The sequence below is a fragment of the Diceros bicornis genome, chromosome 9 (assembly GCF_020826845.1).
Source record: "Diceros bicornis minor isolate mBicDic1 chromosome 9, mDicBic1.mat.cur, whole genome shotgun sequence".
Taxonomy (NCBI): Eukaryota; Metazoa; Chordata; class Mammalia; order Perissodactyla; family Rhinocerotidae; genus Diceros; species Diceros bicornis.
Genome location: NC_080748.1, coordinates 84143917 through 84158142, shown reverse-complemented (window position 1 = coordinate 84158142; position 14226 = coordinate 84143917). Strand labels below are relative to the sequence as shown.

General features: G+C 51.5%; 1 protein-coding gene across 1 annotated transcript in view; it reads left to right on the top strand.

Moving 5' to 3' along the window:
- Positions 1 to 333: 333 nt before the first annotated feature.
- Positions 334 to 14226, top strand: part of IRS2 (insulin receptor substrate 2) — a 31369-nt gene continuing 17476 nt past the window's right edge. Inside the window, exon 1 of the mRNA XM_058548473.1 lies at positions 334 to 4884. Within this exon, the coding sequence (XP_058404456.1) occupies positions 885 to 4884 (4000 nt within the window). The 5' untranslated portion in view covers positions 334 to 884. The remainder of the gene's footprint in view (positions 4885 to 14226) is intronic.

Genomic DNA, 14226 nt, shown 5'->3' with positions numbered 1-14226 from the left:
AAGAGCCCTCTGGACGGCGGCCGGCCCCCGCCCCTCCCGCGCGCCCCTTTTCCCGCCCTGGGTGGCATCTCCTCCGCCGGCATCCACAACGAGCCTCTGATTAATGAGGCTCCGGCCGGCCCCCACCCCGCCCGAGCCCGGGCCTCCGCAGGAGGGGGAAGGGACGGCGGGAAACGCGACCCGCGGAGAAGGGGGGGCGGGGCGGGGGCGTGCGGCCCGCCCCCCCCGCGCCCCGCGCTCATTGGCCGCGCGCGCCGTCCGTCGGGGGGCGCGGCGCCAATACGGGAGGCGGGGCGGGGCGGCCGCGCCGTGTGTGCCTGCGTAACGCCGAGTCACATGTTGTTTTGCTCCTCTTAGTTCAGTCACTCGGTGCGCGATGTGTTACTCACTGTGCGGCGGGGACCGCGACGAGCCCGGGTCGCCGTTGGCAGCAGCATCAGAAGCAGCAAGCCCGGCGGCGGCGCAGACCCCGAGTGCCCGGGCGCACCCCGGCACCCCGGAACGCGGCGCGGCGGCGGGACCGGTGCGGCCGCGCGCGCCTTAAGCTCGGCCCCGCGGCTCGGGGACCCCGACTCTCGGCCCAGCCTGCGAGTCCCCAGGCGCCGCCCGAGAGCCCGGGAGGCAGCGGCCGAGGGCAGCCGGGCCAGGGGGCGGCCACCGCCCGCGCCGGGCATCCTCTGGGGCCCCGGAGCGCGGAGGGCGCTGCGCCACCGCGCAGTGCCGACTCCCGCGGGCCTCCCCGAGCCTTCCCCACCTCCAGGGCCCGAGGGACGCGCGCTCCGGCGGGCGAACAAGGGGGGAGGGAGCCGCCCCCGCCCGCGCCCCCTCCGCTCCCCTCTAGCGCCTGCACGCCGGGCCGGGCGGTGCGGCCCGAAGCGCCGGCGATGGCGAGCCCGCCGCTGCACGGGCTCCCCGGGCCGGCGGGCGGCGACGGCCCCAATCTCAACAACAACAACAACAACAACAACCACAGCGTGCGCAAGTGCGGCTACCTGCGCAAGCAAAAGCACGGCCACAAGCGCTTCTTCGTGCTGCGCGGGCCCGGCGCGGGCGGCGACGAGGCGACGACGACAGCGGGCGGGGGTCCGGCGCCGCAGCCGCCGCGGCTCGAGTACTACGAGAGCGAGAAGAAGTGGCGGAGCAAGGCGGGCGCCCCGAAGCGGGTCATCGCGCTTGACTGCTGCCTGAACATCAACAAGCGCGCCGACGCCAAACACAAGTACCTGATCGCCCTCTACACCAAGGACGAGTACTTCGCCGTGGCGGCCGAGAACGAGCAGGAGCAGGAGGGCTGGTACCGCGCGCTCACCGACCTGGTCAGCGAGGGCCGCGCGGGCGCCGGCGACGCGCCCCCCGCCGCCGCCACCGCCGTGTCCTGCAGCGCCTCCCTGCCCGGCGCCCTGGGCGGCTCGGCCGGCGCCGCCGCGGCCGATGACAGCTACGGGCTGGTGGCGCCCGCCACGGCCGCCTACCGCGAGGTGTGGCAGGTGAACCTGAAGCCCAAGGGCCTGGGTCAGAGCAAGAACCTGACGGGCGTGTACCGCCTGTGCCTGTCGGCGCGCACCATCGGCTTCGTAAAGCTCAACTGCGAGCAGCCGTCGGTGACGCTGCAACTCATGAACATCCGCCGCTGCGGCCACTCGGACAGCTTCTTCTTTATCGAGGTGGGCCGCTCGGCCGTCACGGGCCCTGGCGAGCTGTGGATGCAGGCTGACGACTCGGTGGTGGCGCAGAACATCCACGAGACCATCCTGGAGGCCATGAAGGCGCTAAAGGAGCTCTTCGAGTTCCGGCCGCGCAGCAAGAGCCAGTCGTCGGGCTCGTCGGCCACGCACCCCATCAGCGTCCCCGGAGCGCGCCGCCACCACCACCTGGTCAACCTGCCCCCCAGCCAGACAGGCCTGGTGCGCCGCTCGCGCACCGACAGCCTGGCCGCCACCCCGCCGGCCGCCAAGTGCAGCTCCTGCCGGGTGCGCACAGCCAGCGAGGGCGACGGCGGCGCAGCGGCAGGGACCGGGGCGGCGGGCGGCAGGCCCGTGTCGGTGTCGGGGAGCCCCCTGAGCCCCGGGCCGGTGCGCGCGCCGCTGAGCCGCTCGCACACCCTGAGCGGCGGCTGCGGCGGCCGCACGGGCAAAGTGAGTCTGGCGCCGGCAGGGGGCGCCCTGCAACACAGCCGCTCCATGTCCATGCCCGTGGCGTACTCGCCCCCGGCCGCCACCAGCCCCGGCAGCCTGTCGTCAAGCAGCGGGCACGGCTCAGGCTCCTACCCGCCGCCTCCGGCCCCGCACCCGCACCTGCAGCATCCCCTGCATCTCCCCGCGGGCCAGAGACCCTCCAGCGGCAGCGCCTCAGCCTCAGGCTCCCCCAGCGACCCCGGCTTCATGTCCCTGGACGAGTACGGCTCCAGCCCTGGGGACCTGAGAGCCTTCTGCAGCCACAGGAGCAACACGCCAGAGTCCATCGCCGAGACCCCCCCGGCCAGGGACGGCAGCGCGGGGGAGCTGTACGGGTACATGACCATGGACAGACCCCTGAGCCACTGTGGCCGCCCCTACCGCCGAGTCTCAGGGGACGGGGCCCAGGACTTGGACAGAGGGCTGAGGAAGAGGACTTACTCCCTGACCACACCTGCTCGGCAGCGACCGGTGCCCCAGCCCTCCTCTGCGTCCCTGGATGAATACACCCTGATGCGGGCCACCTTCTCCGGCAGCTCGGGCCGACTCTGCCCGTCCTGCCCCGCGTCCTCCCCTAAAGTGGCCTATCACCCCTATCCCGAGGACTACGGCGACATCGAAATTGGGTCCCATAGGAGCTCTAGCAGTAACCTGGGCACAGACGATGGCTACATGCCCATGACCCCTGGCGTGGCCCTCATGGGTGGCGGCAGCGGCAGCTGCAGAAGTGACGACTACATGCCCATGAGCCCCACCAGCGTGTCTGCACCGAAGCAGATCCTGCAGCCTCGCGCCGCCGCCGCGGCCTTGCCCCCCACGGGAGCCGCAGCGCCGCCGCCCGCCTCTGTGGCCTGCCGGGCCTTTCCGGTGAACGGGGGCAGCGGCTACAAGGCCAGCTCGCCGGCCGAGAGCTCCCCCGAGGACAGTGGGTACATGCGCATGTGGTGTGGCTCCAAGCTGTCCATGGAGAACGCCGACAGCAAGCTGCTTCCCAACGGGGACTACCTCAACATGTCCCCCAGCGACGCGGGCACCTCGGGAACCCCGCCCGACTTCTTCTCGGCAGCCTTGCCCGGCGGGGAGATGCTCAAGGGCGTCCCCGGCTACTGCTACAGCTCCTTGCCTCGATCCTACAAGGCTTCCTACACCTGTGATGGGGACCACGACCAGTACGTGCTCATGAGCTCCCCCGTGGGGCGCATCCTGGAAGAGGAGAGACTGGAGCCGCAGGCCAGCCCGGGGACCACGCAGTCGGCCAGCGCCTTCGCCACCGGGGCCGCTGGGGGCGGCCATACGCAGCCTCCTCACCCCGTAGTGCCTTCGCCCGGGAGGCCGAGTGGCAGCGGCAGCGGCCGCCCAGAGGGCTTCCTGAACCAGCGCTGCCGGGCAGTGCGGCCCACGCGGCTGTCCCTGGAGGGGCTTCAGACCCTGCCCAGCATGCACGAGTACCCTCTGCCGCCCGAGCCCAAGAGCCCTGGCGAGTACATCAACATTGACTTCGGCGAGGCGGGGGCGCGCCTGTCGCCGCCCGCCCCTCCGCTGCTGGCCTCGGCCGCCTCATCCTCCTCGCTGCTGTCCGCCAGCAGCCCGGCCTCGTCCCTGGGCTCCGGCACCCCGGGCACGAGCAGCGACAGCCGGCAGCGCTCCCCGCTCTCTGACTACATGAACCTCGACTTCAGCTCGCCCAAGTCTCCCAAGCCGGGGACCCAGAGCGGGGACCCCGTGGGCTCCTTGGATGCCCTCCTGTCCCCCGAGGCCTCGTCCCCGTACCCACCGCTGCCCCCGCGCCCTGCCGCCCCCTGCTCCTCCCTGCAGCCGCTGGCCCCCCCTCCGCCCCCCCCAGGGGAGCTGTACCGCCTGCCTCCAGCATCCACCTCCCAGGACCCCGGCGCTGCCTCCTCTTCGTCCTCGGAGACTGGGGACAATGGTGACTACACCGAGATGGCCTTTGGCGTGGCTGCCACCCCGCCACAACCCATCGCGGCACCCCCGAAATCAGAAGGTGCCCGCGTGACCAGCCCCACGTCCGGCGTGAAGAGGCTGAGTCTCATGGATCAGGTGTCGGGGGTCGAGGCCTTCCTTCAGGCCAGCCAGCCCCCAGACCCGCACCGGGGGGCCAAGGTCATTCGCGCAGACCCGCAGGGGGGCCGCCGCCGCCACAGCTCGGAGACCTTCTCCTCGACCACCACTGTGACCCCCGTGTCCCCGTCCTTCGCCCACAACCCGAAGCGCCACAACTCGGCCTCTGTGGAAAACGTTTCTCTCAGGAAAACCAGCGAAGGGGGCAGCAGCAGCATGCTCGGTGGGGGTGACGAGCCCCCCGCGTCCCCCCGCCAGTTGCAGCCCCCGCTGCCCCAGCAGGCGCGGCCTTGGACACCGGGTCAGCCTGGGGGCTTGGTTGGCTGCCCCGGTGGCAGTGGCTCTCCAATGCGCAGGGAGACCTCTGCCGGCTTCCAGAATGGCCTCAACTACATCGCCATCGACGTGAGGGACGAGCCGCCCCCGCAGCCGCATCCGCAGCATCCGCAGCCCGGAGACAAGAGCGCCTGGGGCCGGACCCGGAGCCTCGGGGGTCTCATCAGCGCCGTGGGGGGCAGCAGCACCGGCGGGGTGTGTGGGGGGCCGGGCCCTGGTGCCCTGCCCTCCGCCAACACCTATGCCAGCATTGACTTCTTGTCCCATCACCTGAAGGAGGCCACGATTGTGAAAGGTGAGGTCCTTGGAGCTTGCGGCTGGTGGGAGGAAGCGTGGGAAAGTGGGGGAGCGTCAGTGGGTTCCCTCCTCTTTCTTTCTCTGGCACCTTGACCTACATGCCAAAATATCGGCCCAGGCTTCTTGTTTTGTTTTACTTCTGGCTCCCAGGTCCTCCTCTTTCCCCAAAGACCTTGCCAAGAGCAGTCGTCTTTGAGTTGAATGTGAAGCTTCTGACTCAGGAGACTTGATTTGTTTTTTCCGCCCCACCCCATTCTTTCCCACAGCCGTTCTCTTCCCATCTTTTACCTCTGGAGGTGCTCCCCAGGTCAGCCACCCCAAAGAGACAACAGGCAGGTCTCTTGATCTGAGAGGTGGGAAAGTTCTGCTAGGAAGGGACTTGAAGTTCTGACTGCTCCCAGGCTGCAGCCTTCACCTTTGTCTTTGTTTTCCTGAGCTGGGCCCCAGCTGATTCTTGCTAAGCCTCAAAGTTTATAAAAACAGGCCCGAAAGTCCTTTAGGAAGTGAGCATCCATCTTGGTGGCTGCTGAAAGGGAACAGTTAACCATTTACAGTTTACACATAAGGGGTAGGAGCTTTCCCATCAGAGACGTTCTTTTTCTCCTAAGGGGCTGAAAGGGTAACACTGCTTAAACACAGCTCTGAACAGTAGTTCTCAGACTTGAGCATCCCTGGGAGTGCCCCCGGGGAGTGTGCTGAGGCCCTGATGGCTGGGCTGTGTACAGCCTCAGATTCTGAAGTAGTAGTCTGGGCTGTGGCCCAGAATGTGCATTCCTAAGGCGTTCCCAGGTTGTGCTGATGCTGTTGGTTGGGGGACCATCCTCTGAGAACCCTGCCCCGGGTTAGACTCACCTGAGGAGGTTTCAGAAATTACCTACTGGACATCACCCCAGACACGTTCAAGTAAAGCATCGGCTGGTCAGAGCCCAGCACCCGCGTGTTTCAGTTGCCCAGGTGATATTAATGTGCAGCCAGGATTTAGAATCAGTGCTTTAGAGAAAACCAGGGGAAGACAACAACACGGATCTTTTCAAGAACAATTGGATAGGATGGTGTCCTGCATTGTTCTTCCCCTTCTCATCAAATATCCATGAAGAGAGAGAGATGTGCTTGCTTTGCAGCTGGCAGTGCATTCCGACTGTCTCAAACGTTGAATGATGACTGGGAGAGAGAGGCGTAAGGATGTTCAAGAGAGTCTCTTTAATTTTGTAGATGCTTCTGTGCAGGGCTGCTGGTCAGGTAGAGGCTCTGGGATCGACAAAGCACATGGTAGTGAAGAGTATTATGTGGATACTCTCTTAGATGCCGGCCTAAGGTAAAAAGTCTGCAGGGGTCACAAGGTGATGATGGAGGTGGCTTGGGGATCCACAGTCCTTTTGTTCTTAAAGCAAACAGACCCGTTTCATGCTATCTAAACCCAGTATATGTTTTATAGTATCCATGGGATCTAAAATTATAGCTGTAGGGTAAATTCCCTGTTATTCTAATATAATAGAGAAAAAGCTATTTAGTATTTTGTTTAAACCATAGAATAAAAGATGAAAAGAGTCACAGAGAATTATCAGGAGTATGGTGCTTCCGCATCTAATTAAATCAACTGGAAGTTGTCAGAATGTGTCTCAGAAAGATGACTGTCAGCTGAAGGTCACTTGGCTTGGAGTCATATTAAGCACTACAGGTACGTCTGAAAAATTGCCAGTGTGTCAGGAGTTGAAAGGTTAGCTGCCGTACAAGACACAGGCCATATAAACACACCGGCATAACTAGAATTGAGTGGGGAAAAAACACATACGCACACAAATGTATTTGGTATGCCCAGATGGGTATATGCCGTGGTGAACAGGAAAGTACATTTTGTTGAAATCTGATTCTAATCAGAAAAACAGCCTGAGAACATAACACCTTTTACTGCTTTTGGTAGAGTGGGCGGTGAAAACCTGGACTGGATGGAGGAGGGCTGCAGGAGTGGGTTCTTGCAGTAACAGGAGTGAGCTGGAGTTTGCGTCCACGGGCCTAAAAGGACTCAAGGCCTTTCTGATGAAGTGGATACATTCAGAAATGTGATTCATGTACGCTATCATGCTCTTTTCAGTCTAGGGAAAATTTGAAACTGCAGGAGATAAGTTTAGTTAGAGACTTCATTTAGCTTGTTTTGTTTAATATTTCCCACCAGTATAAAATTCCTTTCGACCTATAGGATACGGGATTCTGAAATCAAAATAGCAGTTTGTATGTCCCATGGTGGCTGAACAAAGATGAAGGACTGGTCTTGGTTGTTGTTTTTCAAAGTGTATGTGGGCATTATGGTAAACATCCTTTTAAGAAGGAAAACAGCTATTTTTAAGCAAAATAGATAACTGCAGTTGATCCATTGTGCCGAAACCACATTTTGAAGAAAGGACTACAGGCTAAATGGGTTTCTAGTAAACTAGTGTGAGCATGGAGAGCAGTAGACTAGGAAAGATGAGAGTGTCACCTTAATTAACGTGGAACCTAAGTTGTGGCCTGTGGAGCCAGAGAGAGAACATGTAGAGACTCAGAATGAACATCCACTTTTATTTAACTCGCATATGCACGTAGACATTTGTTTGTGGTGCTCATAAGTAAAAAGTTCATGGGAGATAAGTGTCCTTTGAGAGGATGATTTATAGAAGGGAGACTTGCAAAGCATTTCTTTGAAGATGGAATGGAAAAAGAACTTCCTGGGTCATTTCGTGCCCTGCCCTGGCTCTCAGAACTCACATACGTTTCCATGTCGAGCTCCTCGGGTTCTGCCTGGAAAAACTTCATTAGTCGTGCTGAAGCAGAATAATTTGGGGTCACTTGGGTAGTGTTTGATATCTGCATAAGCGGTAACAAAGACGAAAGATTCCAGCAATGTTTGATAGTTGTTTACAATAGAAGTGGGAATGGGGGTGGGCTTTCAACGCTAGATCCAATTAAAAAGTGAGTACACCTTAGCTGTGTGTGTGTGTGTGTGTGTGTATATCTTAGTCCAGGGCAAATAAAAATTTAACTCTAAATTATGCATCTTATTTGGGAGTAGGGAAAGGTTACTTACTGTGTGTTGTGTGTGTGTGTAGAAAAATCTAGCCAATCTGTTAGAGTGTTGTTGTTTGGAAACTTGAAATATGTTACTGAATTTGCTGTGCTTTAAAACTGCTTTTTAACAATAACTTTATATATTTTTGTTATGATTATAGATTGGTATATGTCATAAAATATACTATCTTAGTATTCCTCTTTAGTGGGATTTTTTATTCTAAAATTGGTTTATATGTATGTACAAGGCAGGTTAGATAAGAATTATCACTGAAAGCATTTGTATTTAAATTTTGTTTGATAAAAGGACTATTTATTCATCCTATGGTAAAAGAATTATGGGATAAGAAATGTTTCCAAAGGAGCAATACAATCACGATTTATTTTTAAGAGTATTGCCTGTTGAAGTCTCAGAGCAAAGAACTAAAGAGTCTTAGAACTCGAGAACTCTAGTGAGATTGCTTGACAAACCACATACCCTTTATGTTTTCTGTTGTGCATGCTTTGCTGCTTTCCTTGGCTAGCTCTGTCACAATATGATGATAAGGTGCCCTGCTTCAGCCCTATTCCCAGGAACAGAGGACTAAGGTGCTAATGAAAACACACTCAGGCTTTCGTGAATGAAAGTCACATGATTTGTTCTATTTCCTTTATTGAAAGAGAAACCTTTACAAAAATAGTACCTCGTAGAAGGAAGCATAGTATGTGGAACACTAAACCAGGAATCAGGAAACCAGGTTTCTAGTTGCTGATCTTAATGAGTCATTGTGTGACTAGAGGAAGCCATTTAATCCCTCTTTCTCATTTTCTCTTTCTGTGAAATGGGGCAATTATAAGCCTCTCCCTTCTATGTGGCAGGGCCACTGGGAGGTCCAGGAGATTGCAAACATCGAGAGCGGTTAAGCTCTTCTAAAGAAATGTGCTAACAAATCCAATAATTCTGTTGATGTTTATTACTCTGAAACCATGAGTATATACAGGAAAGACAGTTGTAAATGGGTGTTCTTAAATTCAAAAACAAACAACTCATAGTCGTCTGAAAATGGAGCCAATATCTTCTTAAGAAGTGCCTGCTAGTATTGCTAGTTCCATTCCAGTCTCCAAGAACCATTGTTTTTTCCCCTCTTATTTAACTTGATTTTTTTCATAGATAATTATCAACTGTAAGGAAGTAGTGTTTTAAATTACATAGTAAAATAACAATTAAGGAAAATAGCATCCTAATCCTGAAACTATATTAAGACTGTACGTTTGATTACCTTTTATGATTTGTTTATATATCAAGAAATACTGTCAAGATGAAAATGTGTAATTAGAACATACATTTTTTTAAGTTGCCAGTGTTGGCTTTTCATGTGGGATGTGTTAAAAGAAAGACAGGAGCCTTAAACTTGGGGTTGCTGGATCATCCGTGGTTGGGCCTGGGCTTTCACTCTTCAGGTCCATCTTATTAGGGTGGCACTCCTGCGCTGTTACGAATGTATCTAGTTGTCAAACAGAGGAGGAAAGCCTCCAGCCTTCGAATCTTTTGTTCTTCTACTGGCCCACTCCCCCCGCAAAAAGGAATTTTAATAGATAATTAATATTTTATTTTCTTTAGAACTATTAGTATTAAAATGAACCTCTTTCTTTTGCTGAAGAGGAGAACTTGCAAAAGTTTTATTAACAGCACGGGTATAATGGGTTTTCTGTTAAAATTCCCACTAATGCATTTTCTGTGGAAGCAGCGTTCCAAGAGCTAGTTAACTTTTGGCATCAGATTTGGCAAGTGGAGAGGTTTTTCTGTTTTGTTTTTTTTGGGTAGCACAGAATCAAGTGTTCCCGTTTCACCTCAGAAACTTAAGGGAAAATGTCACCTTACTCTTTTATCTGCATTGCCAAGTGGAGTGGGGGAAACACTCGGAGGGAAGTCAAGCGCCCTGCTCCGCCCCCCAAGCCGGTTTTTCACCGAGGCCACTAGAATCCGTGAATTCCCTGCACTCTCTCTGCTAGAGACATCAGCAGAATGTGTATTCCTATACAAGATGGGGAAGGCATCTTAATGTTGGCATTTTGATAAGCAAATGAAAACAAAATTTTCTGAATGTCCAAAATTATCAGTTATATGCATGTTATTTATCAAGTGGTGGGTTTTATGAAAACAGTGCTATCCGAATTTAAATGAGGGCACTCTGTGTTAATTTTATTCATTTGAATGTGTTCTTCAAGATTGCAGTGGTTATTTTGAATCCTTCAAGGTAGATTATTGTAGACAGAGTTCAGTGGTAGATTTTTTTAGGAGAGAACTGGTGAAGTCATCACTCAGGGTGGAGGAAATGCTGAGGTTGATAATTGCTACTGATTATTGGATTTCTTTCTAGAAAGCTACAGACTTACATTAACTGCACACTAAAATAAAAGGCACAGAACAAAGTTTGAATACAGAGAGTTGGAGTATATGTTGTATACTACCATTTTGCTCCATGGGTGCAAATAGTATGAGATACGTCTCTGCTTGGTGGTTTTAAAGTTTAGTTGAATTCATCACATGAGAGCACTGAAATAGAATTGGGGTTAAAACTTATAGGCTGTATGTTTACAAATATGGAAACAGTCAAGTTAGCAGTTCTGATTTCTTTTCGATTGGACTAGAAAAATATTAAATTTGCATAAAGTTGCTTTTACATGTCCAGAAACTTTGGACAATTTGATCAGGTAAACATGTCTTCAAACTTGGCCCAGATTTTTATGCCGTACACGATATTTATGGACACAGACAAGATTTATAAAATATTTCTTGCTTATTATGCTTTTACTGAAATTTGGAGTATTTGGTCAAATATCGTGATCCATAGTATACTTGAAAGATCAATGATCACATGCATAGCACTTTATAAAGACTGGGTTTTTCAGTATTGATTTTACAAAGTATCAAATTTTCCAGAAATAAGTATTTTGGGTCTGTGTGTGTGTGTGTGTGTGTGCGCGCACGTGCAGTTCCATAATATCTCATCCAGTCATGCTCCAAGAGGCTTGATGTGGATTTTTTTTCTTAATTGAAACTCAAATACTGATGTATTCTCTAATTGTGTTAACACTTGATAACCTTAAGTATAATTATAGTCTTACTGTTGCTTTAATCTACCCACATGGTATTGGTACAAATACTTGAGTGAGTTATTGTGATGTAGTATTAAATTTCAGTTTTTTCAATGTGTAAAAATAGATATTATAATAGAGTTCATTATGTGATTTTACTAGTTACCTTAAAATTTATATGCGTATCTTAAGAATGACTTATGTTTTTGCATAGTATTAACGCATAATCTTTAATGTTTATGAATATGACATAGTCCTTTCTCTATGCAAATTTTAAAGTACTTACTTAAATCAGTCCATCTGTTGCCTCCAAATTATAAATGTAGCTAACAATCCCCAAACTTGGTGGACTGTGAATGATTTTGGAAGAATGCTATTGGAGTTGGAGATGATGAAAATGTAACCATTATTCTGATCAATATTGAAAGATAATTGCATGCCCCTCGCCCCATTGGGTCAAAAGAATTGTTTAAAATTCAAAAGGTATTTTTCTTCACCTCATAATTTGAAGACATTTTCCTACATATAGTATCACCTAATACACCAAAAAGCCCCATGATGTAGGCAAGGCCACTTGGATCCCCATTTTTCGGAATAAGGAACCTGCGGGTTAGAGAGGTCTAGTGACTTGCTCTGGATCACTGAGCCAAAAGGAGAAGTGTTGGGTTGAACCACTTGAAGATGCTGGTTTACCAGTGTTTTCCCATGGTCCACCTCCTGCTGTCTGATCCCGAGGGCAGTGCCCTCTGCAGTATCTCATATTGTCTCCAAGTCCTACAAACCAGGTCCGCCTTGGAAGCTCATTTACAATAGTTGCATTAGAATTCTGCTGTCGACCGTGCCTCAGGCAACTTTAAGGTTTACATTTTGTTTTTTATCTCACTTGGGTGGTAATGACATAATTTCTCTCTTTTTTTTCCCATACATTATTCATTCAGAGTAAAATGGGGACAGTTAAGCAGGAAGACTGGACATTGAAGGAAAACCCCCAATTTTTTTTTTCCTTTCACCAGTTTTTATACCTGCCAGTTTGAAGAGTTCAGGATTTGATCCCACTTGCAGGCCTCTCATTTTGTCAGTGAATTTTAGGGTTGAACCAAGTTGTCGGTTGGTCATGTGTTCTGGGGTGTCCAGTCTTGATTCCTGGACATCGGGTGGTCTGCAAAGTGGAAAACTTACAGTCTTCCAGCTGCTTCTGTTTCCATGAAGCAATCTGTACATTATGCTTGATAAGAGGCCTCCCTACCACCAGCATCACCACCACAAACTACGTTAACCTCTTCCCGCATGCTGTGGTGACAATCAGAAAAAAACGCAAGGTCGTTTTGAGGGAGAAGAGTTGGGAGCCATTGGTGTAATGTAACTCATTTCAAGGTGGTGAAAACAGAGGGCAAGGGAAGTCGGGCATCTTTTCCAAGGTCTGTTTAATTAGTTGGTAGAGATGTTTGTAAATATTATCAAGAAAGAAGAGGGTATGCTACTTCTCGGGTCTTTTGTGTACTAGTGAATAACTGTCTCCCAGGACATGGTCTATTCCCTCTAGAACAACTTAGTGTTTGTAGAAGTGGTATTCGTCTTTTACTCTGGAACATTTTAGTAAATTGCTTCATGCATGGATGAAGGGATGCTGTAGGACAGAAATAGAGGATGCAGAGGTACCTAAATAAGGAAGCCTGTTGTTAACCAGAGAAATATGGCTGCTCAAGACCATGTGGGCAGTGTTTACCGATGAAGCAAAAGAGTGAAGATCTGGCAAACGTTCAAGATCATGTGCTTCTTATAGAAACAAAAAAAAGAAGGAGAAAGAAAATTCTTGAGATAATTCAAATCGAAAGGCCTCTATTATCCGAAAAAAATGTAAGTCCTTGCTCTTTATAGGCTGGTTCAACCTGGACCGATGATCCATACCTAATGGGTCAGCTGGTGTTTTCAGTCACTGCTTTGGGGTGTCCTTAAGATGCATTTATTCTGTAAGTGGAATATCATATACTCTTCATTATTAATAAGTCCAGTAACAGTTTCCTAAGAAATGAGTCATTAACCTATTTAATGATGAGTTCATTTGAAAACTAACCAATTTAGAATTTGCCTAAGGACCAATAAGTAACCAATCAGTTGTTGCTAGGTGGCATCTTCTGGGCAGTGGATTTTTTCACCAGTGCCCCTCTTGTTTTTAAGATCCTTTTTTTCCTGAGGAAAAAAAATCATTTAACGGAATTTTTACATGAAGAGGAATGATTTTTTAGAAGGCGTTAATCCCACTTTCAGGAGCATAAAGGAAGATGTGGGCAACGTACAAATTCATAAGCCATCCATATCTTAAGAAAATGTAATTGGGAATCTGTGGCCTCGTGCTCCTGCGGGTGACTCAGGGTTCTGTTTACATGAGCTGTCAGTCTCTCCAGCATCCGAGGAGAGAGTACTTCCTTCCTAGCAGATGGTAGCCTCAGGGCCGCTCGCCTGCCATTATAAGCAATGTGCACCAGTAATGTACCCAGCATCGCTGTTGACGACAGGGTGGGATGGAGACTGTCTGCTGCCCAGGATAAAAAAACAGGGAAATGCTTTGTCCTATCGGAGATTAGTTGAGTGATGAAGCTGCTTTTCAGGTTAAGAAGAAAGCAAAGTTAGAATACCCTGTCTTACGGTGTTGGGTCTGTTGAGTACTTCTGAAGTTAGGGAGACAAGCTGACAGGATAGAGATTCTGATGTGCTGTGTAGGGAGTCTTCACAGATAAAGCCAGCAGGCTTTCCCTGGGTGCTGTTTGGATCCCTTCTGTGAAATCTTGCCTTCCTCTGAGGACCTGGGAGTTGAGCAGTGGCTGCATTGCCCAGTGCTGGTAGTGGGAAGCCCCTGAAAATACGGACAGAAGTCAGTGACTATCTGATACCTCTGAATTCCCAGGTGAATTATACCCCCCGGCCACAGCCCAGCTCACGCCCCTCGCTTTCCCTCTTCAGGGCTTCCTGAGCTCCTTGGTGAATGAGGATGGGTGGTGGGGGGGGAGGGAAGTTTGGAAATAGGCCAGGATGTTCTTACTAAATTTAAAAACTATGCAAATAATACTTTAGGAACTCCGGGCAATAAGCAGGATTAAGCAAGGCTGGGATTAGAGCGTGTGGAGCAGCTTCCTTTGTTTGAAGATCAGAAATGGAGGTACCAGGACTCCAGTGTTCTGTCAGCTTCGCCGAGCTCCAGATCTTGTAAGACAACAGAAAT